Source organism: Ovis canadensis, chromosome 6 (assembly GCF_042477335.2).
Source record: "Ovis canadensis isolate MfBH-ARS-UI-01 breed Bighorn chromosome 6, ARS-UI_OviCan_v2, whole genome shotgun sequence".
Taxonomy (NCBI): Eukaryota; Metazoa; Chordata; class Mammalia; order Artiodactyla; family Bovidae; genus Ovis; species Ovis canadensis.
In genome coordinates, this window is record NC_091250.1 from 87,252,306 (window position 1) to 87,280,124 (window position 27,819).

The window sequence follows — 27,819 nt, forward strand, 5'->3', positions numbered from 1 at the left end:
AGTCACACTTAGCGCTCAACTTTTTTTAATAGGATGGAAAAATATTCTCAGCCAATCGTTCTTTTCTGTTTTCTATTTTTACCTACCCCATCCTCACCCTTCAAAAATCCTAAACACTCCATTTCAAAAGCCAAACAAACATTTTAAGAGGCCAGTCTAAAATCGATATGGCCCAAAACATGTAAAACAAAAAGGCGTTGCAGGAAAAGGGTAATGTTAGATGTTTTTGATCTGGGGGTGATTATAGGCAAACAATATCTAAAACAAAGCTTGAAATTTTTCTTCTGTTATTTCCTAAGTCTCATTTCAAAGGTTTGTTCACATAATCGCATCTTGAAGCTCAAGAATACTGTCCTCAGTAGATCACCAGGTCGGAGACGGCACCGAGAATCGGTGAAGTGAGGAACCTGTCTAAGGCGTGGCGATTCCCGTAAGTGCCACGTAACCAGGACGCCCGAACTAACTTGACATTTAGGAAAGGCTAAGAGAAGAGATGGGGGTGGGGGGGACGGTCTGGATATTAGGGCAGAAGACTCAGGAGGAAACAAGAAATAAAGAGCCGCACGGTTCTGGGACGGTGGGCACAGCGAGATGAAGAGGCTCCAGAGTGGGCCGCGGGAAGGATGCGAGACGAGGACGGTCACTGGGCTCCCAGCACCTCGGGAGCGCCGGGTCCAAAGGAAGGACGGCGCGAGCCGCATCTCAACCTGCCCGAGGACGTCACGACGCCGAGGCGGACGCCGGGCCAATGGGAGGCCGTCACAGGCAGGGGCGGGGCCCGGAGGAATTGGGCCGGGCCGCACTGAGACAGTTGGCAGAGTCGTGTGGTCAGGGCTGGGGGAGGACCAGTCGCCGGCTGTAGGCGCCGGCCCGCCCTGTCTCACGTCCTCCGTTGGTTACTTCCCGCATGCTGCAGGCTCCTCCCTGAGCCGGCGGCGAGGCGTGGGGGGCGCGTCCAGGAACGGCTTGGGGTCGAAGCTTCCAGTCGCCCGCACTTCCTCCTGAGACGCCGGTCCGCGGCCGTCTCGGCGGGCGGGATGGCGGCGGCGGCCCGGGGTAGCGGCCGCGCATCTGCGCCCGGGCTGTTTCTGCTCCTGCTGGTTCCTCTGCTGTGGGCCCCGGCCGGGGTCCGGGCCGTACCCGACGAAGCCCTCAGCCACCGGAACAAGGAACCGCCGGCGCCTGCCCAGCAGCTGCAGCCGCAGCCCGCGGCTGTGCAGGGCCCCGAGCCGGCCCGGGTCGAGGTGAGCGGGACGGGCCCGGGAGGGCGAGGCTGCGGAGCCGGCGGCGCCGGGTACCAGGCTCGCCGCTGCCGGAGCGCCGCCCTCGACTCAGGCTGCCGGCGCGAGGAGGGGACCTCGGCCCCGGCTTCCCGGGGTGGAAGACCGGGGAGTGTGCCCTTCCCGGGTGGGCCCTGGCCTCGCCCGGCTCCTTATGGGGGAGGGGAGAGCAGAGCTGGGAGGCCACTGTAAACCTTTAGTTCGGGAGGATGCAGATGCTGCTGAGGAAGGGGGCGTCTTGTTGATCAGATGGATCCTAGAGAACTGGAAATACTCATCCCAAGTAGAAAAGTTTTAACGGAGGGCAGCTGGGAGGCTTTTCTTATTCTCTGAGAATAATAACATCTGCCATTTCATTGTTGAAGCAGCTTATCCCGAACTGTTTACCAGATTCAGTTTCGCACAACTTGTGATTTTTGCCAAATATATGTGGATAAGGAAGGGTGACTGTTAAAAACGTGCTCTGGCTTGTAGTAAGTAACCCTGAGGAATGCAGAGGAATAGTCTGTCTTTGTATGCAAGCAGTGTGGGATGCCAGAGACTAAATTTTAAAGTGTACCAGAATCTTGCGTTTTGGCCCTCACTAAGTAGATGTTAACATCTTAATTTATGTTAATAGAATCACTTAGTGATCAGTGTTCAAAATCTCAGCAGCGTTTTTATATTTAATCCCACCCTGGGTCCTGAGCTTTCTCCTCGTTTCCAGTTTGGATTTCTGAACTCAGATCCTCTGTAGTCTTTTCTAGTAGAGGACATGGGCACTCAACCATCACATTTCCACCCCAGGCTACCTCCAGCCTGTCCTCACCTAACTAATCTTCCTACCATTGAATTGCATTTTCCTTCTCAGAAATCGTCAGTGAGTTGCCTGGCTTACTGATTTCAGTCCAGCCTCTTCAGCAGGATATTCAGGTTTCTTGGTAATCTGACTGCAGTCAACCCCTCCAGGCTTTTTAGCCCCACTCCCAGTCATACCACTGTACTCACATCCAAGGCCTGCCATGTGCTCTGTTGCTTTCCAACAAAGACCTATAAGTAAAAGGGGATTAATGAGCTTGAAGCCCACTGATCAGAACCTTTCCCACTTTTCAAGAAGCAGCCAGTTATCTCCTCTCTGAAGACTTCCCTGAAATTTCCTGACTTAGAGTGATTTCTCTCTCCTGCCTGTGACTCCTGGATCCAGCTGACCCAGCTTGCCATGTCCACTTCCAAAATTGAACTGAAATGCTGATTCATGAAATTCATTCTTAATGTTCATCTTTTAGCCTTCGTCATTTCACTCTTTATCAGAAGTTTATTTTAAAGCAATAAGTATTTTGGGTTATGTAATTTTCCAGGTCTTACATTAAAGTTTTGGTCATATAGTCATTTTTGAGATACAAATAGTGGTAGGTGTGCTGGTTGATACCCTTTTAGACAGCTGGGAGAAGTATAGCTGTGGTAAAAAAAAAAAAAAAAGGCAAGAGTGTCCAGTGACCATATTTAAGTGTCCGAAGAATCCTGTCTTTAAAACTGGGGGTGTGGAGGGAAGGGACAGGCACAATATAATTTTTGTTTTTCTATTTTGATACATTCGTGGTGGTTCTTCTTAGACACTAGGAACTTTTTCTGTATTTTAGTAGAATCTAATTATTTTGTTTTTAATTGTATTTTCATGTAACTTTTTGTTTTGGCTCAAGTGTTGGTTTTTTTTTTCCTCTTGTATTACAGTATGTTGGAAGAGGTTTTTTTTCCCCCACATATTTTCTAAACTATGTAATGTCAATATCATTTGCTTTTTTTTGTCCACTTGGTAGAAGTAAGATATCATCAGAGTTAAGTTTAATAGCCATGTAGGCAAGGATTCAGCATCACCAAATATCAAAAAGTTTCAACTGTTTTGCTTTGCAGCTACATGCAACAGATCTTTTAAAAATGTAGGATACATCAATATATGTTTTCATGCCACTATGTTAAGTTTCCTCTTTTGAAAATGGAGAGGGAAAAAAAAATCTCCTTTATTAGGGAGCTTTCAAATGTAAGATGTATTGTAAAAATGTAGTTGTATTCTATAGGGTGCTTTGAAGCAAGATTACTGAACTTCTAATAGGATTTTCTACATTGGATTTTTTTTTCTCTCTCCATAATCAGGTGGAAAAAAGTTGAGGGAGTTTACTCTGAACTTATAGTTATAAATAAACCGCATTTCACAAACCCATGAAAAAAGCCCTGTTGATCACTGGGATCCTTTCATTTATGCAGTTCACCTCTAGTGACATACTCAATTTTTTCTTAATTTCTTTCCTGTCGCGAGTATGAACTCCAAGAAGCATTAAGTCCCTTTAGGTCAGGGAGTTCAGATAGATTTAATAGAGGTAATTTGTAATTTGCTGTGTATTCTGGAAGACTAAAGAAGGACTGCTCTGGTTGCAAAGCACTGTTGATAAATCCACGGAAGCCTACCACTTGACCCAGAACAAATTCTCTATACTGTATTTCTACTTTACTATTTCTTGGCATTTCTTTTATGTAGTATCTTTTAACACAAAGGCCTTTCACACAATATTTTAAACTTTTGTCTGTTTTCATTAAGTTTCAGTCCTGCTCCATCCAATCCAAACTCCCAGTTCTAACCTCTTTACAGCTAAGACTGAAGCTATCAGGCATGAAGACCCTTGTCTTACTCATTGTTGCTTCAGAATGAAGTGATCTGATGTTACTGCATTTATTTGTTGGTGTTCTACTATCAGAGCAGTTAATTTTAAAAAAATCAATGAAATAATACGTTTCAAATGTCAAAATTTATAAACACATTGCAAAACCATAACATTTATATAAGCAAACATAAACATTCATTAAGATAAAAATTAATTGTTAAATATATTATTCTGATATGAATTAACAGTAAATTCATAAAAAATATTTAAAAAGCTAAGCCATCCACAAAAAGACGATCATGAATATTTATAATAAAATGTAATTTTATTTATTTTAATGTCATCTTTTAAAACCAAGTTTATCAGTGGTGTCGCAGTTTAAGTTATACATGTCTTTTTACACACATTTTTTCAACTTTGGAAAGGTTTTTCTGACTTGATACAATAAAGCAATGGCAAGGAGACAGTTATAAGCCAGTTTTAAGCACTTTCCTCTAACTCCTTTATCTTCAAATAATCTCACTTCTTGTGTGGTAACTTGTTGGGGACTTTTGTTTTTATTTTTGCAGGGACATCAATCTTTTTCTTGGTAGCAGGCTGTAGATTTTGTTTAAAAGAAAGCATCTTCATCTTCTCTAGTTTCATTATGTGTAGATGGAGATTCTGATGCAGCTATCTGTATGAGTTTTAATACATATGTGTTCATTTGAACTCTGGAACTAGAAATTATTTTTTTCATTGTTGTTATTTTCTTCCTTTTCTTGAAGATAAAGGGAAGAATCTTTAGATATTTAGAATATTTTTATTCTAAAGAATAAAAGGTTATTCTCTAAATGAAGGTGCTTTTTCACAGTTTCTCAATTTCAAACTAATTTTAACTTTAAGTAAAGAAGAGTTTTATTAAGTTTTTTGTCTTTAGTTTTTAATGATAAGTTATTGACCCTACTCTTAGGATGTAAATAATTTGGATTTTAGATCCAAATCTGCAAGAATGGTATTTGTACTGAGGAGAAGAGTGTATTTCATTACTTTAACGCTGTGTAACTGACCAGTGGAATGCCAAAACTGGAGTTATAGTCACTGCCTCTGACCTTCCTGTACTAATCTAAATATTTGCTTCTATGCTAGTACTTTCTGCCTTCCTTCTGTAATGGGCAAAACTATCGCCCTTTCCATACCCCCTCTCTCCCTGTGCCCATACTCCTGACCTCTAGTACTTTACTTCCTCAGTATCTTTATTCTCTCCTTTTCTTTGGGTCCTTTTTATCTGCTTACACATTCCCACAGGTTTCTCCTGTTTGGAAGGGGGGAGGGGAAAGGCAGTTGTTTTAACTGCTTGCTTGTATTAGTTTCTTTTCTTCAGCTTTATAAATGAAATTTCTAACTAGAGAATTAGCGGCTTTTTCACCTTGCTTTAGTCTTCTGTTATCTGGCGTCATCCCATGTCTTTATACTGAAAGTTCATTTTTGAAGGATACCTGTAACCTAATTAATTGCTAAATCCAGGGCTCTTTTTCAGTTCTTCTTTAACACTGTTAACTCTCTATGTTTTTAAGAGTCCTACTCTTACCTCAGTTTGCGTGAACTTGAGGGAGTTATTTAACCCTGTTGGTTCTCAGTTTCTTCTTTTATGTTAAATTGGGATAACAGCTTTAAGGTTTTGAGTGTCAAATAAAACTGTGTATGAAAATCCATGGCATTTAGTTAGTAGCTCAGTGAAATGATGATTGCCCCTAACTTGACCATCTGTGGTGTTCTTCTGCCTGCCTCTCTAAATATCCAAGACAATTTTCTCTTTGTTTCCCTCCTCCACTCCCTTCCCTAAATATAGACATTGTCTGAAGCTCGTTTTTTTTTCAGTGTAATTTCTGCCTTTTCCCTTAGAAATCTAGTCTTGCAAAGCTCTAGCTGATAAATTCAGGTTGCCAGCAACCAAATACATACTTTGAGACTATGCTGGCCTAAACTCAGGTGTTTCATTTCTGAAATCTCTTGGATTTCCAAACCTCTTGGAAATCTTTATTTGAAATGCTTTTTATCCTCAAGTCGAACATGTATGAAACCAGGCCCCTTATTTTTATTCCTCTTTCCCATATACCTTAGAGGAATATGAATAGTATCTTTGATTCTTTGCCTTTTAAAAATTTTATAATTTTTCTTTCTCATCATGTACAGGATTTTTTCCTTTATTGTGTCTTCAACATGAGTCTTGTGCAGTAGACCTCCTAATTAATTGGTTCAGTGGTTGGTATTCTTTACTTTCTGTCCTGATCTATTAGTCACGGTGCCTTAATTACGTTTGTGTCTTCTACTCAAAAACTTTAAAAGGCTTCTCCCTTGCCTCTTAGCTGGTCCATAAACATACAGGCGTTTCAGTGTGGGCCCAGTTTATCTTTCTTATCTTACTCCAGTCATTCATCTGATGGTTTACTCCCTGTTCTCAGAATAAAGCCTGTTTTCTTTCAAATTGTCAGTCCAGGGAAGGAGGTCGATGTACCTCATGAATTTTCAAGTTATCTGCTCCATGAGTGACTAGCACACATCTTGTTGAGACTTTCCAGGAGCTCTATGAAATGAACCTCAGAATTGATTCCTCGGTGTTGGTAAAAGGTTGGCCCGTAGAGTTTGATTCCTCCACACTTCTGGGTAGTGTATAAGTGAATAAGGGTGTGCAGAACAGTTATTTTCTGGTTGGATCTGCCTGAAGCCAGTTACAGCTTGCAGAATTGATCATCCATGGCTGGGGTAAGAGATTGGGTCAAGTGATTTTTGAAGTGGGGCATAATAGGTGTCTTTAATCATGAGCATGGTGAAAAATCCAAAAGGTAAAAGTGTGTCTCCTCTTGTATTCTAGCTCAGGGGTCAGCAAACTAGTTTACCACTGATTGCGTCTTATTGTAAGTAAAGTTTTATTAGAATAGAGCTAGGCCATTCACTGGAGAAGGAAATGGCAACCCACTCCAGTGTTCTTGCCTGGAGAAGCCCAGGGATGGGGGAGCCTGGTGGGAGGCCGTCTATAGGGTCGCACAGAGTCGGACACGACTGAAGTGACTTAGCAGCAGCAGCAGCAGCCGGCCATTCATTTAAGTATTACCTATGGCTGATCTCAGACCATAGCACCAATTGGGTAATTACCAGAGAAACTTTATGGCCCAAGAGGTTAAATGTTTGGCCCTTTAAGAGAAAGTTTGCCCACACCTGTTCTAGTCATCCTGGTTCCTTCCCTGGCCACTGTTACTGTTTCCTGAGATTTCTTGAGCATTAGCAACTATGTGTATACTTTATAAACCTGCCTGACTCTCCACCCCATAACATAATACAGTGACCACATACGTAGGACATACTTTTTTCAACTTAAAAATGTCATAGTGATTTTTTTCTTACTAGTGTATATAAAACATTCTTACTTTCAGCCCATAATATTCCAGTAAATGCAGCTACCATTTATTAATCAGTTCCCTGTGTATGGGCATTTAGTTATTTTGTCTCTTTTAACTATTTCAAATGATAACAGTATGTTTATACTTGTTTCTAATACAAAAAGTTTAACTCCCTGAGTGTTCCTGTCTCAAACTATTTCCGTTATGTACTTGCCATGACTCACTGCCCACAGCATGCCTTCAGTTTGAGGAGAGTGGGATCCTTAGGGGCTGGAGTTGTTGGGGTAGGCATTGCTCAGCAGGTTCCACAGAAGTTGGGTCTTGAGGAATCTAGATAAATAGGAGGATAATAGGATGGTAGGAAGGAAGTAGGACTGCATGATAGCAAGTTTGTGGTTACCAAAAGCTCATACTCTTGAACTGCACTGTTCAGTACTACAGCTATGAGCCGTGTGACTGTTCTTAACCACCTGAAAAGATGTGGCAGGTCCGAATTGAGAGGTGCATGAGATGTGTGCAGTGAGTAGATACACAGTAGAATTGGAAGATTTGTTACGGAAAAAAAGAGGGTTAAATATCTCATTAATTGAAAAATACTCCTAGAGTAGTATTTTGGGTCTATTGGGTTAAATAAAATAATATTAAAAATAATTTTATCTGTTTTTATTGTTTAATATCTGGCTAACCACTGGACTGCCAAGAAATTCTCTAGAAATTAAAAAATTACATTATGTGGCTTGCATTATTTACTGTTGGACAGTGTTGCTCTGGCTCATCCTTCACTAGGAAATGTAAGATTCATTTTGGGAATTAGTATGTGATTACATGGGACATATTGTATAGTTACCAGAATTAAGTATTTGTGTTTTATGTTCTAGGCTTAAGGTCATTAGTTTTGGGAAATTAGTTTTGGGATGATTTAATTGGTCGTTTGTGATGTGCTGGAATAACTAACTGTAACTGTTTATTGTGTATTAGGCACCATTCTCAGGGCTTTACGTGTAGTAATTCATTTAATCCTAACACCAACCTTATCAATCTATGATAGATACCCCTCATCATAGAGATGTAACTTGAGTCACAGGGAGGTAAACTTACTGGCCCAATGTCCTACAGTAACCAGTAATGTCTTGGCTACGAACGCTGACAGTCTGACTCCAGAACCCATGTATTAACCATTACATTCTGCCCCTCTGGAGATGAACTAGGAAAAGAAGCTGGTCCCTGCACATAGTAATTACTTGGGTAATGACAACAAATGAATGAATAGTAATTGATCATTTTCTGCATTTATTAACCTTTTAAGTTTTTAAATCCTCTGTCTTCATAGTGGGCTTCCCAGGTGGCCCAGTGGTAAGAATTCGCCTGCCAATGCAGGAGCTGCCCACGATGCAGATTCCATTTCTGGGTCGGGAAGATCCCCTGGAGGAGGAAATGACAGCCACTCCGTATTCTTGTTTGGAAGATTCCACGGATAGGGGAGCCTGGTGGGTTACAGTCCATGGGGTCACAAATGGACACAATTGAGTGTGCCCATACACACACACACATCTTCATAATACCCTGATACTTTTTTTTTAAATTCTTAATCACACCATGGTTGGTGGCTGTTTAACACTAATTTGGGCTATCCAGGATCAGCTCAATATATAACAAAAACTATAAGTTGATTTTTTTTTAATGCTCTGTAAATAGAAAGATTTTAAGAATATATAGTTTTGGTTTTGCTGTTGTTGAGTCACTGAGTTGTTTCTGATTCTGTGTGAGCCCATTCACTGCAGCATGCCAAGCTTCCTTGTCCTTTACTATCTCCCTGAGTTTGCTCACACACGAGTTTGCTCATGTCCATTGAATTGATGATGCCATCCAACCATCTTATCCTCTGTTGTCCCCTTCTCCTCCTGCTTTCAATCTTTCCCAGCATCAGGGTCTTTTCCAGTGAGTTGGCTCTTCACATTAGGTGGCCAAAGTATTGGTAGCTTCAACTTAAGCTTCTAATGAATATTCAGGGTTAATTTCTTTTAGGATTGACCGGTTTGATCTCCTTGCTTTCCAAGGGACTCTTGAGAGTCTTCTCCAACACCACAGTTCACAAGCATCAGCTTTTGTTTTGCTTTGTGCTTATAAGGCAAGTTTTATTTTATCCTCATAATTTCATAAAGGAATGGAGAGGCTATGTGGCCTCTGTTTTATAGCTGGGAAATAAGAAACTGAGAATGTGTGTTTTGATCACTATTGTGTTTGTTTTTAAAAGTAAACATTTTCTGTTTGAAATTGGTTGTAAATGGTATATATATATTCCTAAAATATTTTCTTGGATTTCAGGCCCTAAATATTTTGCAACAAGATTGTTTCATACAAAAAGTATTTCCAAGAGGAAAATGTTGCATTAGTGAAAACTGAATGAAAATGCATATTTTTTTTTATCATGTTTAATGCTCTTAGGGTATTTAAATAGAAAGAAAACTCATTTTCAAAAGAAAACCAGCATAGTTGGAATTAAAATGATGATGGAGAGAAAGCTAGAATAAATGGTACTTGGTTAATCATGAGCTGGCCTTCCAAGGCTGCCCTTTCAATTTAGCCCTAATGCCAAATGTTTTCTGAATTGTTAAATTTCCCAAATCTTTACCTTAGAGGTCTAGTCTGAGTAATGCTTTAGTAAAGTTTTCTGATCCTTATCGTGGACTTTGGGAGTCAAGTTTATGTCATATGGGCTTCCCAGGTAGCTCAGGGGTAAAGAATCAGCCTGTCAATGTAGGAGACGCTAGTGTCATCCCTGGGTCGGGAAGGCCCCCTGGAGAAGGAAATGGCAACCCACTCCCAATATTCTTGCCTGAAAAATTCACGGACTGAGGAGCGTGGCAGGCTACAATCTATGGGGTCGCAGAGAGTTGGACACGACTGAGAATGCACACAGGCTAGCAGTGCATTTCAACCTCTGGAAACCCTCATGAGGTAGAACTCTTTTCTCTGTGTTCAGCTATATATAACCTGCCACCTGTAACTTTTTACTTCTACCCCTTGGGCCCGCAGAGACTTTCATATAGACTTTTTCAGTTATTGGAACATTAGGTGCCCAGTCCTTATGTGATTGTTTTAGAGCCTGAGTTAGCAAACCTTTTTTTTGGTCATGGGCCAGGTAATAAATATTTTAGGTTTGGCCACATATTGGTAGGCTCCCTTAAGGTCTCTGTTGCCTAATGTTCCTTTCCTACTTCTCTCCAACCCTCTCCCTCCCTCCTTCCCTTTGTCTTTTTTTTTGCAATCCCATAAAAAACGGAAAAGTCATTTTCAGCTGGATCTACTCTTACCAGTAGCTTGCCAGCCCCTGGTTTTAGAGTCTCTTCTGTCTGAGGTTACCTTCAGAGGGCGGTGGTGCCTTAGCATGTGGTGCCTCAGAGCCAGTACAGAACTCTGGGGAAGGACTGTGAGGCACAGAAGATGAACTTGTCATTAACTCTTTAAAGTGCTTGGTGCTTTTTTGGAACTTTGTCATATTTGCAACTCAAAATGGCCTTAACAGCAACAAAAACTCAGCTTATCTTCTTTATTAGGCCGCGTTACAGACTAGGGTATTGGTGTAGGACCATCCATATATCCAGTGATACTAGATCTCAGCTTAGCTAGAGCCAGCTCATCCTCTAGCCTACTGAGCTTTCAGATCCTGCTTTGTTCTCTTAAGTGTTCATGAAATTTCTCTCAGCTTCCTGTTACTTGAAAGTTTGATAAGGATACCTTAGGTCTTACACCTAAATTATGAACAAAGATTTGAATGAGGCATAGCTAAGAACTCAATTCGCATGCATTTAGAAAATAGGGTAATTTTAATGTGTGGCTAGAGCTGGTCTCTGCTCTTTTTCTAAATTGTTTTGTAGACTTGTGCTTGGATTTCCATTTTAACAACCATCAATCAGAGGTTGCTGTCATCACTGAGGCAGTGGTTAGACAGTAAATAAGTCTAATGACTACAATAGAAAAACAATTTCAATTCACCTACAAGTTAAATAATTTAAAATACTGCTATTATTATTTTATTTTATTATTTTTAAAAAACAGCTAATATGTATTTTCTAATTTCAGAAAGGATTTACACCAGCTGCTGCAGTTCATTCCAATAAAGAAGATCCAGCTACCCAAACTAATTTGGGATTTATCCATGCATTTGTGGCTGCCATATCAGTTATCATTGTATCTGAACTGGGTGATAAGACGTTTTTTATAGCAGCCATCATGGCAATGCGCTATAACCGTTTGACAGTATTGGCTGGTGCTATGCTTGCCTTGGGCCTAATGACGTGTTTATCAGGTGAGTGCTTTTTCCTCTTGATGAGTTTACTGCATTTAAGAGAAAGCATGATCGCCCTGAGGGCCCCCCTTAGTGGCTGAGCGCACATGCGCACGACAGCGTTGAATCACTGGATCGTTCACACAGTTATGTTGGAATTTGGTTTGTGCTCCAGAACTTAGGAAACAGAAAATGTTTTCAGTACAAAAATTCCTAAAAACCATATTGCACTTTTAAAATTAAATTTTTAGCTATTCACAATCAAGATACATGCCCCTTATTTTTTTTTAAGATTCTTTTCCCATTTAGTCCATTACAGAGCATTATGTAGAGTTTCCTGTGCTATGCAGCAGGTTATTGTTAGTTACCTATTTTATATATAGTAGTGTGTATATGTCAGTCGATTTTCCCAGTTTATCTCTTGCCACCCAGCCTCCCCCTGCCCTTATTCCCTGGTAACCATAAGCTTGTTTTCCGTGGCCATGACTCTACTTCTGTTTTGTAAATAAGTTCATTTGTATCCCTACCCTTTTTTTATTTTTTTAGATTCCACGTGTAATCTGTGGGCTTCCCTGGTAGCACAGACGGCACAGAATCTGCCTGCAATGCAGGAGACCTGAGTTCGATCCCTGGGTCAGGAAGATCCCATGGAGAAGGGAGTCGCAACCCACTCTAGGCAAGAAACCTAGAGAACTCCCATGGATAGACCATGGGGTTGCAAAGAGTCAGACATGGCTGGCTGACTTTCACTCACTCACTATAAGCAATGTCATATAGTATTTGTCTTTCTGTGTCTTACTGGCTTTACGCAGTATGACAAGCTCTGGTTCTATCCATATTGCTGCAAATAGCATTATTTTGTTCTTTTTTTTCTTTTTTACTGCTGAGTAACATTCTGTTGTATATATGTGCACATCTTCTTGATCTGCTTCTCTGTTGGTAGACATTTAGATTGCTTCCACATCCTGGCTGTCGTGGGCTGCAGTTGCCATTTGGGTGCGTGTATCTTTTTGAGTTATGGTTTTCTCTGGGTATATGTCCGCCTGGGTCATACAGTAGTTCTGTTTTTAGTTTTTCAAGGAAACTCCATATAATTCTCCATAGTGGCTGTACCAGTTGATATTCCCACCAACAGTGTGGGAGGGTTCCCTTTTCTTTACATCTTCTCCATAATTTATAGACTTTTTGATGATGGCTGTTCTGACCGGTGTGAGGTAATGCCTCACTGTACTTTTGATTTGCATTTTGCTAATAATTAGGGATGATGAGCATCTTTTCATGTGCTTTTTGGCCATTTGTATATCTTTAGAGAAATGTGTATTTAGGTCTTCCATTTTTTGATTCGGTTATTTAGTTTTTTAATAATGAGCTGCTGGAGCTGTTTGTATATTTTGGAGATTAATCCCTTGTCCGTTGTTTTGTTTACAAATATTTTCTCCCATTCCGAGGATTATCTTTTTCTTTTGTTTATGGTTTCCTTTTGCTGTGCTAAAGCTTTTAAGTTTAATTAGATACCATTTGTTTATTTTTGTTTTTATTTTAATTACTATAGGAAGTGAATCAAAAAAGATCTTGCTGAGATTTATGTCAAAGAATCTTCTGCCTACGTTTTCCTCTAAGAGTTTTATAGTACCTGGTCTTATATTTATGTCTTTTAATCCACTTTGAGTTCATTTTTGTGTCTAGTGTTTAGGGAGTATTCTGATTTCATTCTTTTACATGTAGCTGTCCAGTGTTCCCAGCACCACTTACTGAAGATACATACTCCTCATTTATTCACTAATGCTAATATCCAAATGGAAAAAATAGTAAAATTATATATTTGATTCAAAGTACTCATTATAATATGTTTAAAAAGACAGATTTTAGCAAGCACATGTAATACGAATTTAAATATTGTGTAATAAATGTTAAAACACTTAAAAGACAAACATTTAAAAAAAATAACTAACAGTTTTACCTGCTATACCAAAAATTAGATCTTTGAAACTCCTTGAACTTAAGATGAAAAGTGAGAGGGCTTAAGTAGTTTTTCAAAATGATTTTAGAGATGTGCCAGGAAGAGGTTTGAAGACCACCGATACAGCTTGTTCCTTTAGATAGTCCAGGTGAAAGGAGCTGTCAGTACCTTGATCCTTGCTTTCACTATGGATATTTTTGCTTTCTTTTTTTCTTGTTAAGTCTTGTTATATCTGATATCTAAGAAATAGGACTCAAGCCACCACGGAGAAATGCGTGTTTCCTGTTGGTGGATATTTGGAAGTCAAATAATGAGGAATCATGTTCAGTGTATTGTGTACTATTAAGCTATTCTTACCCATTATCAGTAAAGGAATGAAACATTCTTAGAGTCCCAGTTTGTATTACTATTTGAGTTACTATTATATAGGCTTCAGTTTAAAAAAAAAAAAAATTAAGACCAAGAGAATGTAAACCTTACACTAAATAACTGAACATATTTTAGTCTCTGATTCAGAAGCTACCTTGAGCCATGTAGTTGGGTGGAAAAGAACGAGTTTCCCCCTTAGCATCAAACTTGGATTAAAGTTTAATTCTGCCGTGTTTTAACCTAATGACAAGTTACCTAACCTCTTGGGGCTTCAATTCCCCCTCTGTTAACTGGAGATAGTATATAACTGCCTCATGGGGTTGTGGTTTGTATTAAAACAAGCTCTTATATTTCAAGTACTCATTCACCCTTCTCTTTCAGCATGCAGCAGATTTCTCCTGAAACACAGTATGGGACAGGTGCTATTACTGGCTGCTTAGATGCTTGTTAAAGTCTGTCTTTTTAAACATAATGAGTATTTTATTGAATTTAAAAATTTACTACTTTTCACATTTGGGTATTAGCATTATTCATATTTCACAATAAAAACAACTTTCTCTTCAAAAGCAAATTCTGATTCTAGGAAATAGGATAAGTGGGACAGGTTGTAAATGGTGAAGTCACTTGTTTGGAATGAGTTTGAGTAATACCAGAGAATTTTATTTTTGAAACTTCCATCTTTAAGGACCACTGGAAGACTGTCCTCTCTCTGCCCATTCCCTGCTCGGAACCTGGCTCCATACATTTTCCCCACTCTGCTTGGGTTTAGCTTGGGTTTAGCTCCTGTCCCTTAGCTCTGAGCAGGGCTGATCTCTTCTGTCCTGACTCTTGGCCTGTCTCCCTCTGACTGCTGGCACTGACAGCTCCTCACGTGGACTATTTGAAGGAACAGGCTGTATCAGTGGTCTTTAAGCCTCTTCCCTGTATATCTCTAAAATCATTAAAAGACTATGTGCCCCCTCTCACTTTTCATCTTAAATTCAAGAAGTTTCAAAGATGTAATTTTGGGTATGTTGAACGTTAAATTGTTATAGTTGGTTTTTTTTTAATCTTACCAGTATTTTAACATTTATTATACAGTATTTAAATACATATTGCATTTGCAAACTGATGAAAAAAGAAATTCCAAAACGAAAGAAGTCCCTTATGTCATGCATGTTTAGCAGTCTTTCAGGGCAGGTTAAACCCTGCTGCGCTGCTCAGATCTGTTTGCCACTCTGTTTCCTCATCAGCCTTGTCCATACTGAACTAATGCACCCTAGACGGTTGAGTTCAGTGCTGGCGAATTTCAGCAGTCTGTAAGTGTGGGGATATTGCTTTCCTTTGTGAAATTTCCAGTTTGACAGTGTTTTTTTTCTTGTTAGCATTCCAGATTTGCTCCTAAACTGGCTTGCCTTTGCATCCTGAGCCCTTTCTCTGCGTTCTATTTAGGGGCCTGGAGCTGCTTTTGGAGGGTGCAAGTGGCAGGAAAGGCATGGAATCTGACAGCTTGAACCTGGGGCTGAATCCAGCCTCTACTGCCTGCTCATTATGCAAACAGGAGCAGGTCACGTGGCTGCTGTCTGCTGAGTGCCATCTGTGTGCATGACACTTCAGGGCGTCTTTAGGGCAAGTCCTCTCCTGGTGCAGATGGACAGAGAGAGGGACATATCATCCGTCCCATGGCTCACAGGCAGTGGAGCTGGGATTCAGAGGCAGCTGTGTCTGACTCTGAATCCAAGGGTTTCCAATGGCTTTCTTCAGGATAAGAGGTTCTGCAGGGAGAGGGGGATGAAGCCTGGAGGCTACACAGTCGGGGGAGCTATGGGCCCCCAGTCTTTCCTTTGAGAAAAATTTTACTGTCATCTGTTTGATAATTAAGACTTTATTGGGAAAAGGTTTGAAGCTAAAAAGTGATTAGAAAATAATTATATTTTTACTCCATTATGACTTTCTAAGTTATTTAAGCCCCTGGAGAATCTTTGCTGTAAACTCAGGATAATATTAGCACCATCCTTAAAGAATAGTAAGATTAGATGAAATAAAACAAGCAAGCCATCTTGTTAGTTCTACACCAGTTAGCTCTCTTCCTCCTTATCATAAAAAGGCTTTGCATCTAGGTATGGCCCAGCTGTGCCCAGGACACAACTGTTGAACCATTTATTTGGATATTTTCACATTATTTGCAATGCATGCTTAGTTGCTCAGTCGTGTCCAACTCCGTGACCCTTTGGATTTGGACTGTTGCCCACCAGTCTCCTCTGTCCATGGGATTCTCCAGGCAAGAATACTGGAGTGGGTTGCCATTTCCGTTCTCCAGGGGATCCTCTCCAGCCAGGGTTCGAACCCAAGTCTCCTGTATCTCTTGCATTGGAGGCCGATTCTTTACCCGCTGAGCCATTCAGGGAAGCCCTTAATTACAATTAATTCAATAGATACTTGTTTAGAACCAACTGCTTGCCTAAAAATGTGTTGGGTCTGTGACCAGGGATGCCTGGTGGAAGTGGGATGGGCTGCTGGGTAATACAGCGGTTCTGAGAGTGTCTCCTCCTACATCCCACCGTGAAGAGAGCTTGATGTCTGAACAGCCTCCATCTGGTCTTTAGCTTTTTTCAAAATTTCTCACTAAAATTCAGACCCATCAAGAGAGGCAGTTTCTCAGTTTTTGTGAGTTTGTTCCTTGGGAGGAGCGACCATAGAAAACTCAAGGCAGATCTGGATGAGGGCCTCAAAGGGATGAGCTGGGAGATAAGAGCAGCTGTGGGCTTGCTGGTGGCACTAGTGGTAAAGAACCCGCCTGCCAATGCGGAAGACCTGGGTTTGATCCCTGGGTCGGGAAGATCCCCTGGAGAAGGAGATGGCAACCCACTCCAGTATTCTTGCCTGGAGAATCCCATGGACAGCGGAGCCTGGCAGGCTACAGTCCATGGGGTCGCAAAGAGTCGGGCACAACTGAGCAACTAAACAAGAGGCAGCTGTAAGGTTACCATTGATTTTCTTCCTGACTTGGCCAGAGTGGGCCTGTGCCAGTTGTCCCAGGTCTTGGGTCTACTTGCCCTGTTCTTTTAAAATACACCCAATGGTGGACTCTGCTGGTGATTCAGTGGTAAAGACTCTGTGCTGCCATTGCAGGGAATGTGGGTTCAATCCCTGGTGAGTGAAGTTCCATATGCTGAGATGTGGCCAAAAATAAGATTCACCCAGTGGAATCTAAATACCATTGGGAGTTTGATCCTTAGCTTTACCAACACCATCATTCCTTTAATATTAAATAAACATTTGGAAATTTACATTGTTCTTTTCTCTCCTTTAATTCTTATTTTCATTTACTTTCCTCACAGAACTTTATCCCTATGATAAATTTTTTGCTTGAAAGTCTTCTGTGGATCACATTGTCATATTTATCTGTAGCAAAAACACCTTTAAATTGAATTGTAGAACATAGTGAAAATTTCCTTTATTAAGTCTATAAATGTTAAATTTTTTTATCAGTTGAATTATAGTTACTAGGACAGAGTTGATCATAATAAAATATATCACAAATTTAAGTAAACACTTTTTAAAAGTTGGAAATGCATCTCATAATGAGATGATAGAACTGTACTTTTAAAATTGTCCATTTTTTATACTTATTGCTAGAATGAAGCTAGGTTTAAAGTCAATTCTGATCTTTAAAAAGAAACATAGATATAAGGGCTGAGATATTTTATTCACCAAAGCAGACAGGAAGGAATTTTGTTATAGCCTTGTCACTCAGTTCATTGAACTCCTGGGTTATATGCTAAAAATCACATATTAGTCTATCACCAAGTGATTTCAAGTGATTTACCAACTGACAACTTAATAAGGCCTTCTGTCAATTTTGTTAAAAGCAGTTGGATACCATCAAGTATAGCAAAAAATTTTTTCTAAAATTAATCAAATGACTGTACTTATTCATATTAGTCTTTTATTTAGAGGTCCTTTGTTTAACTGGATATATTTAGAAGGAAGTAATTGAGAAAATTGAAATATTTTTAATTTCAGTGTACTTTTATCAATAAGGGATTTTAAAGTTGTGTCATATTACATGTTTAATGGGGCCTTGGAGCTACAGATTTAGCTCATTCAATTTATGAAAAATGTCTGTCACACTGCTATGACAATTGGTCCATAGTAAACCATCTAAGTCAGGTTTATTTTGTATCAGAAAACATTTACTTGGTTTTTTAACTTAATAAACATGATATATGTCCATGGCAACTGTCTGTTTAGAATTCTGATTCTAAAATGGCTGGCTGGCGAGACTGGGCCTGGAAGCCCAGCTAGGCTTGAGCTGCATGGGAAAGTAAGCCACTGAGATTTAGTATCTTTGTGATGCTCTCTTTGTTATAGCAAGACTCTGCCTTAGGGAAGAGCATGCCCCTGGTTTGGGGATGAAAGAAGCACAATTTCTAAGTAAAACTTATTGAAGCCAAAAGATTCTCTTTCTCATCCACGGCCATTGTTTGCAGTGCCTGTCACGCTCTTATTTCAATGCCACGGCATCAGAAACTTGTGTAAGACAGGGAGGACTGAAGCCCCATCTCTGGTTTATGATGCCTTGACTAGGTGTATCAGTATTTCAGACCCTCTCTTTGGTGCCCTATGATACCTTTTTATGCTGTGAGAAAGGCACTGTAGGAAGCTGCGTGAAAGGCATCTTGGTAGAGGGGCAGAGGGCAGCTGTGAAGGGATGTGGGCATGGAGGACCGGGATGTGGGCATGGAGGACCCGCATGTGCGAATGTGCCTGTGGAAGTTGAACTTAGGGAAATAGATCTCATAAACTTCATCTTCCACAAACTGGAAACTCTGTGTTTCAGAGCCTTCAGTAATCAGCTTTCCTAATTACAGAGTTCAGTTTTCATTTTAATGAGCCCCTCTTACCACATTCATGGGCATTTTCATCTTTTTATTCTCTTGGTTTCTAAGACATCCCCTGCTTCTAGTTACATTCTTATCTCTGAAAAAGAAGGTACCGTAAATATTGACATTCCGCCTAGTTTTTAACCCTCGGCCCGTTTATTCCCCCGCAACTAATATTCTTGTGCCACATGTTTTCAGTTTAATTACTTGTAAGTCAGTGATTTTTGACTTGATGCAAATCACTTGCTTAAAGAGAAATAACCTCTCATTGTTCACAGAACCAAAGTACTCAAGTGTCTGAGGAAAGGCTTCCAAAGAAAGAGGAAATAGAGGGACAGTAACCAGGGGAAGAAGAACAGTGTTAGAGTGCCAGATAGTTTTTTGCTCTCTATGGAGATGTCAAGGCAGAAATCATGGGACTGTGTCAGTAAGTAGTTCTTTTAGATTATCTGAAGATAAAAGGAAAACTAAATTGAGGAGATTTAAAAGATCTGCTGCATTTCTTTCTAAAATTTTAAAAACCATTTATGGAAAATATTTTAAATTTACAAAGTTGCAAAAATAAGATCGTTGGATACCTATATACCTTTTATCCAGATTCACCTGTTAACATTTTTACCACATTTTCTTTAGCATTTGTGACCTCTCTCTTTATATCTCTGTGTATCTCTAGGTGTACAATATGCACATTTTATATATCTGTAGAGAAAGTATATATGCACAGTATACATCTTTATAGACATAGGTTGATATGTTAATCTTATCATCCATATTTTAATTTTGTCAGTTGATCTGATAATAGTCTCTGTCCTCCTGTAGAGGATCGAGTCTAGGTCAGATAATGCATTTAGTTCTCTTTAGCTTTTAATCTGAAATGTTTCTATAGGCCTTTCTTATGTATAATACTTTTTCGAAGCTACATCCCCCTCCCCCTTTAATGGGCAGCTCCTCATTTTGTGTTTGTTTGGTTTTTGCCTCGTGACTGGGTTGGGGTTATGTATTCTTGACTAGAACCCCGCAGAGCTGACGGGTGCCCCTCTGAAGAAAGTCACACCTGGAAGCATGAGGCACCCACTTGTCCCTCACTGATGGTCTCCTAGTAAAGGCTACACTGTCTTTATCCTCCCTCACAGTTAATTTGTAATCTTTTGGGAGACATTTTAAGACAGTACAGATAACCCTACTCCCCATTGTTTAGCATCAGTTGATGGCTCTTACATGATCTGAACTCTGCCTCGATGCTTGCAAAATAATGGCTAATTCCAAAATCCCACCCACATTTACCAGTGAGCCCTGATATGCTATTCCAAGAAAGAACTCTCCCCACTCACATTGGTTTGTCTGTTTATTATTAATGTAAACTGATGAACTCCTTTTTTTCAGTGGTTTGTAATTAATTACTTAACTCTGTTGTTCCTTAAATTACCCAAGATAGGGCAGCTGGGCACCCCTCCAGGCCGATGACTCCGGTGTCCTTGTGACATGCTATTTTTTGTTTTTGTTCTTCCTTTTTTTCTAATATAACAAGATAGTGCAGGTTCATCTTACACCTGCTTTGCCCGGTCCTGGAATTAGCAATTTCTCTGAAGAGCCTTTTAGTGGGAAACACATTAGAAACCAAGAGCTGAGTGCAAAGTTCCAATGTTCCTTGTTACTGAGACATTTGGGCCTTCTCAGTGGACAGAACTAGAAAATATGTCTGTATTGTGTGTGTGTGTGTGGGAGGGGGCCACATATATACACATATGTGTATAACTTATATATTGATATGCACAGAAGCATAGACTTACGTTTCTAAACATGATTTTAAAGTCTTTTTCATTTTGTAATATAATGAATCAGGGAATGGTTCACCTATGCAGTTATATATCCGATTAGGCAGTTTTATAAGTGTTGTGCCCATTTTAGAAAAAGAGCTGGTAAAGTGAAGAGTAATTGTATTTATTATATATATGGAAATGCCCTCTGGCCCTGCCATAGTTTTTAATTACTAACTTTATATTATCAATGTGAATGTGTTTCACAGTTAGGGTTTGGATTCTTGATATAGTTCCAGGTGTAGTTTTTTGTGTAACTTATACAGTTAATCCCTCTATACTTTAATGAGAGGAAAGAATAATACTGAGGAAGTTTGAGTCTGTTATGTATATATGTGTGTATATATATATATGTATGGAATTATTTTCCTTCACAAAGTATTTTTATTTTAAATAGTTGCAAAGAAGCATAGTTTGAACATGCCACATAAGAATCTTGTCATGATTCTTCACGATAGAGGTTTGTAACTTAGATCTGTGATGAAGAAATATCATGTAGGACAGTTGTATATAGCTTCCAGGTTATAAGATCATGAGATGTGTAGAGTACATCAAAGTTACTCTCCTAACTAAAGAACTGTGCCCTGAATGACCTGTGGCAAGCCAGCCTCTGGCGGAAGGTGTCTGAAGAGATGATTATCTTTAGATCTCCCGAGAGTCTGTGTGGAACCTCTGCCACCTTCAGCTGCACCACTGATTTCTTGCTAAACTGTGATAGATAGGTCATTGGTTAGACGTAAGGGCTCAATATTAGTGGAGAGAAAGAAGTAGAATTTAAGATTCTTACCTGTTAGCTTCTAATGTGGACCATTTTCCCTTTAAAACAGGGGTAAATGATGACTTCTGAAGTTAGCTGTTTCTTTGGTTGGTGTATAATCTGCTAATTAATCAGACACATCATTGCATTTTCTTGCAGTTTTGTTTGGTTATGCCACCACTGTCATCCCCAGGGTGTATACATACTATGTTTCAACTGCATTATTTGCCATTTTTGGCATTAGAATGCTTCGGGAAGGCTTAAAGATGAGTCCAGATGAAGGTCAAGAGGAACTAGAAGAAGTTCAAGCAGAATTAAAGAAAAAAGATGAAGAAGTAAGTCAGAGTGCGGTTAAAAAGGCACTCAACTATTAAGAGTAAACACGATATAGAAGTTTTTCAGTGGTCATCCATATCTGTGAGATGTGTGGGCTACACAGAAATAGCTTATTTTGTTTGGTTTCCATTCTTACATCTGGCTGTGATAGGACTGGGTTAGTGGAAATCTGGTAGAGAAGGGCCTCAGGGATAAATATTGAACACCTGTAATCAGGTTTCTTAATTAGATTGATTATAAGCTCCTGAAAAATAGGAACTTGTTTATAATTTTCCCTGTTTCTTTCCACAGCATCTAGGGTAACAAGTGATCAATAAATGTTTTATTTATTTTGTTGGGAAGAATTGGAAAAATTGAGAATATTGCATTTGTTGTCATATGAGACCAGTGGTTCAAAAAATAAGTTGGGATCAACATAACTTTAGCTTCTGAGAGCATATTCCCATAGACTTTAAACACTCTTTAAAAGAAAGATTAAGCATTTTGGGCCATACTGGCTTGGTTTCTGGGGTTACTGTCTTTTTTTTTTTTTTTTTTTTAATTTAGTTTCAACGAACCAAACTCTTAAATGGACCAGGAGATGTTGAAACTGGTACAAGCACAACAATACCTCAGAAAAAGTGGCTGCATTTTATTTCACCCATCTTTGTTCAGGCTCTTACATTAACATTCTTAGCAGAATGGGGTGATCGCTCTCAACTGACTACAATTGTTTTGGCAGCTAGAGAGGTAAGTGGTACTTGGAGACAACTGCTTCTGTATTAAAACTATCATTACTTTGCTCCAGAGGTCACTGGACAGAGTCAAGGTGGGTCAAGGGATGACTTCATATGCTTGACAATATGTTTTAGGTCTAATAACAATGCTAACCTTTAAAACTGACCTTTCCCCAGTTTCTACAATCAGTCAGATTACTCTCTTTTGACTCCTCTTTGAGTTTTGCCAAAATGACAGTGTGGCTGTTGTTTTGGCTTAGTTTTTTTTTTTTTTTTTCTTTTTCTTTTCTCAGAACCTTCCTTTATATATTTGTTGAAAACATAAACTGGTATATAATTATTGAAGGCCAGTTTGGCAAATACCTAAAGCATTAAAAGTAGGTATCTCTGGTTTCTTCCATTCCTCGTGCTAAAAAAATTGAGTGTTGCAAAGGTTACTTAGAAAATTTAAGTCTTAGCCCTAGGCTACTCAGTCCTAAGATATTAAGGCAGAGGAGATCTCAGATCATCTTGTCCTAGCCTTTTCTTTATAGATCAATTCCTGAGGCCCAGAGAGACTGGGTGGCTTGTCACTAGGACAGAAGCTAGTTGTTGGTAGCAAGGTCAAGGACTAGAGCCAAGACTGTCTGCCTTCTAGGCGTTTCTCCTGTATCTTGTTCAGAGTTGTCAGGTGCCACTCTGTAAAAGATAACTTTTTAAAGAAAATGTTAAATCCTTATTTATTTTGAAGGGAATAGTAAAGTTTACACGAGGGTCTGTTGTTCACACGGATTAAGATCTGCTGAGGAAACAGTTGTGGGACAGAAATGCTGCTACTTTTCAGCTCTTGTTGATCTTAACTAATGCTATTTCTTATTTTATATCTATTAAATCACATTGTTTTTAGTCAGATGATAAGATTTTAGATAGCAAGCTTGATTTGAATTTGTTTTTAACTCCTAGGAGGTATCTACCATAAAAGAATGAGTTGCTCAGCTTAGGCTGCAGTTAAGAATATAAAACAAGAATTGAAGGCCAGGGCTAAAATAGTTAAAGCTGGACAGTTTTGTCAAAGAAGCCTCAAAAATGTTGTATTTTTTGGGGGAAAAAGGGAACTCAATTTTTTGAGTCCTATGTTTAAAAATAAACTTTCTTTTTAAATGTCATTTTAATGGCTTTGCCCTATGTTTGTCTTGATTTATAGCCTTTTTTACTGGCATTCAGATTGCCAGAACTGGGACTTGAAAGTAAGTGATCATTTCATGGTGGTGGTGGTGGTTCTGCCATGTGAGATGTCATGATGGCGGAATCGTTGCTTTTTTCCTAATACTGTCACCTAAATGGCCCAGAGTAACTTGGGACAGGCTCAACATTCCCTGGGTTCCTGTGGCCCACTGCTTGCCTGCCAGCAGTGCAGTGAATGCTTCCTGGGGTCGAGTCTCTTGCCACGTGAGCACATGACTGCAGCATCTGCTTCCTGGGTGGTTTGGGGCTGAAACTAGACAATGCATGTGGGGTCCCAGACACAGGGGGCACTGGGTGTTAGCTGCCTTCTACACTCAGCACCACAGGGACAGGTAATGAGCTCTTCAGGGGCGTCTGTTTTTGTTACTTTAATATTCTTAATTTGGGGGGGCAACTTTTTTGTATAATCCATGCTGTAGTCTGATTCACTCCATTTTGGTCTAAACTTCATTTCTGTTTCCAGTAAAATTCAGCATTCCCACTTTGAATTTCACAGAATCCTCTAGTGCCCTTTGAGATGTTGATAGGTACTCAACAACAACAAAGAAAAAGGTTGAGGAAAAAGGTTCCAAGGTCCAGTAAATTTGGCAAATACTATAACGTGGTTTTTCATTTTGAAGATGGAATATACAAAATAACAAAGACTGAAAAATCCTGTATTAAAGGAACCATTTAATTTTATTTAATCCAGTGATTTTTCAGGTGTCATTTTTAAATAGAATGAAACCATCTTCTGTTAGTTTTACAGGGTGTGATGCACAGAATTTGTGGAATGCGGTCCCACTTTTCCGTTCCGCATGAACACATTTCCAGTTGTCTCCATTTCCCCAGTTGGCACACACACTGCCCACCCCAGCAAATGGGCCTGCTTCCTACTTCACGGAGGAAAGCAGAAGTCGTTTCTTCATTGCCACCCGTCACAGTGACAGTCCTCTCCCGCCTGTTTGGGTCTCAGCCCTCTATGCTCCACTTAGAGCCTAGAATCTCTGCCTTCCTTCCAGCCCAGTCTTGTTAGCATTTTAGCATGCACGAGTGTTTCTCATCTAAAAAAGTTCTACCCCTTCCTTAATTCTGCTTCTCTTCCAAATATAAAGCTTCTTCGTGCCCTACTTCCCTGAGCCTCGGAGAGCTTGGCTGTGATGGGAACAGGAGTTGGCTCTACTTCCTTGCTTGCTAAACACACTGGACTCAGTTTCTGACTCAGCGGTGCTTTAAGCTCACTGCGGCCACGGATGGGTCCTGCTGTGGTCTTCTTGGGAGGCTACTTGCTTGGTCACCTGCTCAGTCTCCCTTGGGCTCCTCTCTGCTGTCATCCTTCAATGTTGCCTTCCTCATGACCGTATCGTCAACACCTTCCGCCCTGCTCTCCTGGGATTATTACTTTCAGTCCCATCGCTGCTTCCCCAGCGACCCTAGCTGACTCTTGAACTTCTCTACGTTTAACTTCTGTTGGCATCCACACCCCCTTCTCCATTTTCCTTTATTCCTCTACCTGTTTTACTCACCTTGGTATCACTACAATTCATCTAGAGAAGTATGGGTGAGGAACTTGAGTGTCAAGTCTGATTTTTTTCATACCTGTCATTTGTCATTAAGATGTATCAGTCATGTTTCAGTTTCTCTCAGAATCTATCTGCTTTTTTCTGCCTGGGCTCCATGCCAGTCCAGGCCAGCATTCTCTTCCCAGGGCTACTGGAGGAATTTCTCAGTTGATCACTTGGTTTTGTCTTCTTTCCCTCCATTCACTGTAGACTTAACTTTTAAAGCACAACCTGTCATGTCACTCCCCAGTTAGAAACCAGTCAGTGTCTTAAAAAGTCTAAACTTGAGGCTTCATGACACACCCCGTCCTACCATGATGGACTCCTTGCTTGTGACTCACTGGTTCTCTCTAGAAACACACAGGTGTTTCATGGCTGTCTCCTGCTGCTGGCCTGCTGCCAAGTCAGGTGATCCAGCTTGTCTTTCAGTGCTGTCTTTTCTGGAAAACTTTCACTGGTCTCCCAGTCTGAGTGCCTCCAGTCTGCCTTGGTGGCAGTTGTCTACTGAATGATGCTGTGTCCTGGTGCTTTAGCTCAGCAGAGGCTGAGAGGCACGGTCTCTTCTTGGGAAGCATCATCAGACAACACTGTAAAGGCTGGCATAGTTTCTTAGAGAGTATCAAATACTGCCTGAGGGAAGAGGTGTCCAGGCTGTCTCCTTAGCACTCACTTGAGTGAAATATTGCCTGTGAGATAGGGTTAGCAACTGCTGAAAGACTGGATTAGGTTTTTTTGATCTTGCACATTGAGTTTATTTTCCTTTTATCTCTAGTCCTAGGTATAATTGGAACATATTCCTTCAAGCAGCCATTACCCATTTTATAAATTACACACCTGAATTTGTAGAACTTTTTCCTGCTTTGGTGTTTTTGCTGACCTCTTTTCATGGCTGGAAAGTAGTCATCTTTCTCAGGTGGCAGTTTCCACCTTGGTTTTAGATTAACGGTGCCCTTGTTTCCAGGATCCCTATGGTGTAGCAGTGGGGGGAACAGTGGGACACTGCCTCTGCACTGGACTGGCCGTCATTGGAGGAAGAATGATAGCACAGAAAATCTCTGTCAGAACTGGTAAGTCTTTTATTTTTAATTAGAAAATACCATTTAACTTTTAGCATCACTGAGGTTAGAAAAAGAATGTGTGTCTTCAAAAGTAAACTGTGTCTTTGTTACGATAATCAGAAGTCCAGCGTATTGGTTCTGCTATTGCAAACATGGGCTGTTTTTCACATGTGTAGATGTTAGTAAAATACAAAGTCACGTCAAAGCATTACTGGATTCATAGTAGCTTTTTGTCAAGTTATGTGGACACTTGAGAAATTTTAAGCTTTGAAACATATACGGAATTGGAAATCATAGGTGGAGATTATATTTACTGATTCAGCTGAAAATTTCCTATGTACCTGATCTTAAAAATGAAATAGAAATAGTCTCTTTGCTTGTTCAGAAGTTGTTGAAAATTTTTATAATTTTTTTTAGTTGGAGTAAAATTGCTTTGCAATATTGTTTCTGCTGTACAAAAGTGAATCAGCTATATGTATATATATCCCCTCCCTTTTGAGCCTTTCTACTCCTTCAACCCCCATAACTGGCTTTTAAGATGAGTTATAGTTCTATTGTTGCCTATCAGCATTGTCTGAATTTAATATAATTGTTTTTAAAACAGTGCTGGAAAATAAATTCTTACCTGTTTAGAGTTGGGCACGTTAAGTATTTTACTGTGGAAATGAGGTTGAAGTGTTTCTAATTTTTTTTTTTGAGTTTATTAGAATAGGCAACATCATGACTTAGAGGAATTTGCCTTTAACTTTTTTCTGTTCTCTTACAGTGACAATCATAGGAGGCATTGTATTTTTGGCGTTTGCATTTTCTGCACTATTTATAAGTCCCGATTCTGGTTTTTAATGTGCTATTATTGTTCATTTGTATTTAGTTTAAGATAGGTAACTTTATGTACATAGTGTATATTATAACTAAAAGTGATGGAAAATACTGTATTTTGTAGCATTGGTTTGTGAGTTTGACCCACTTAATGGAAGTATTATGTCCAAAAGAAATAATCACTGATTCTATTTGCAAAATGGAGTTTTAAAAGAAACCTGATACTTGTGTGAGTTTTTCCTTTTCTCCAGCATAATTATGTTACTATAAAGTCCATTTTTATTTTATTGGCTTTTCCTTTTTGGCTGGGGGTGAGGTGGGCATAGTATTATATAGAGAACCGTTGTTCAGGGGGGTCTGCCACTTGATTTTTTTTCAGCACTGACTGATCCCTTTGTAAAGAATATAAATTTTCTCCTGGATAACCGGGTGTTTTAAAATGTTTACCTTAAAATTCTTCCTGGGGGAAAGAATGAATTAATTTCTGTCTTTTAAAACATTTTCCTGAGCCAGTAAGCAGTAGTTTAATCAGAAGTCTTTTCAAAATTTGTCTTTTAAGAGCAAGAGAAAGGTATTGCTGTTATTAACATGACAACTGTTTGCCAGGTCCTTTCTTCCTCTTTTTTAATTGGGTAGAAGACCCAATACAGTAACAGTCAATATTTGACCATGTGGAATTACCAAATTAAGAGAATACTGTGAGTGTATTCATATTTTTTCTATATTGAATAAACAATGTAACATACAACATAAATAAAAGTGGTATGACCAGT

The 27,819-nt window shown here is 39.7% G+C and overlaps 1 protein-coding gene across 1 annotated transcript; it reads left to right on the forward strand.

Moving 5' to 3' along the window:
• The first annotated feature begins 466 nt into the window (after positions 1 to 466).
• TMEM165 (transmembrane protein 165) lies at positions 467 to 27,819 on the forward strand. Its single transcript, XM_069594142.1, has 6 exons — positions 467 to 1,244; positions 11,380 to 11,605; positions 21,512 to 21,687; positions 22,235 to 22,417; positions 26,131 to 26,236; positions 26,994 to 27,819. Exons 1-6 carry the CDS (start codon positions 1,038 to 1,040, stop codon positions 27,068 to 27,070), a joined length of 975 nt encoding a protein of 324 aa, XP_069450243.1. The 5' UTR covers positions 467 to 1,037; the 3' UTR covers positions 27,071 to 27,819.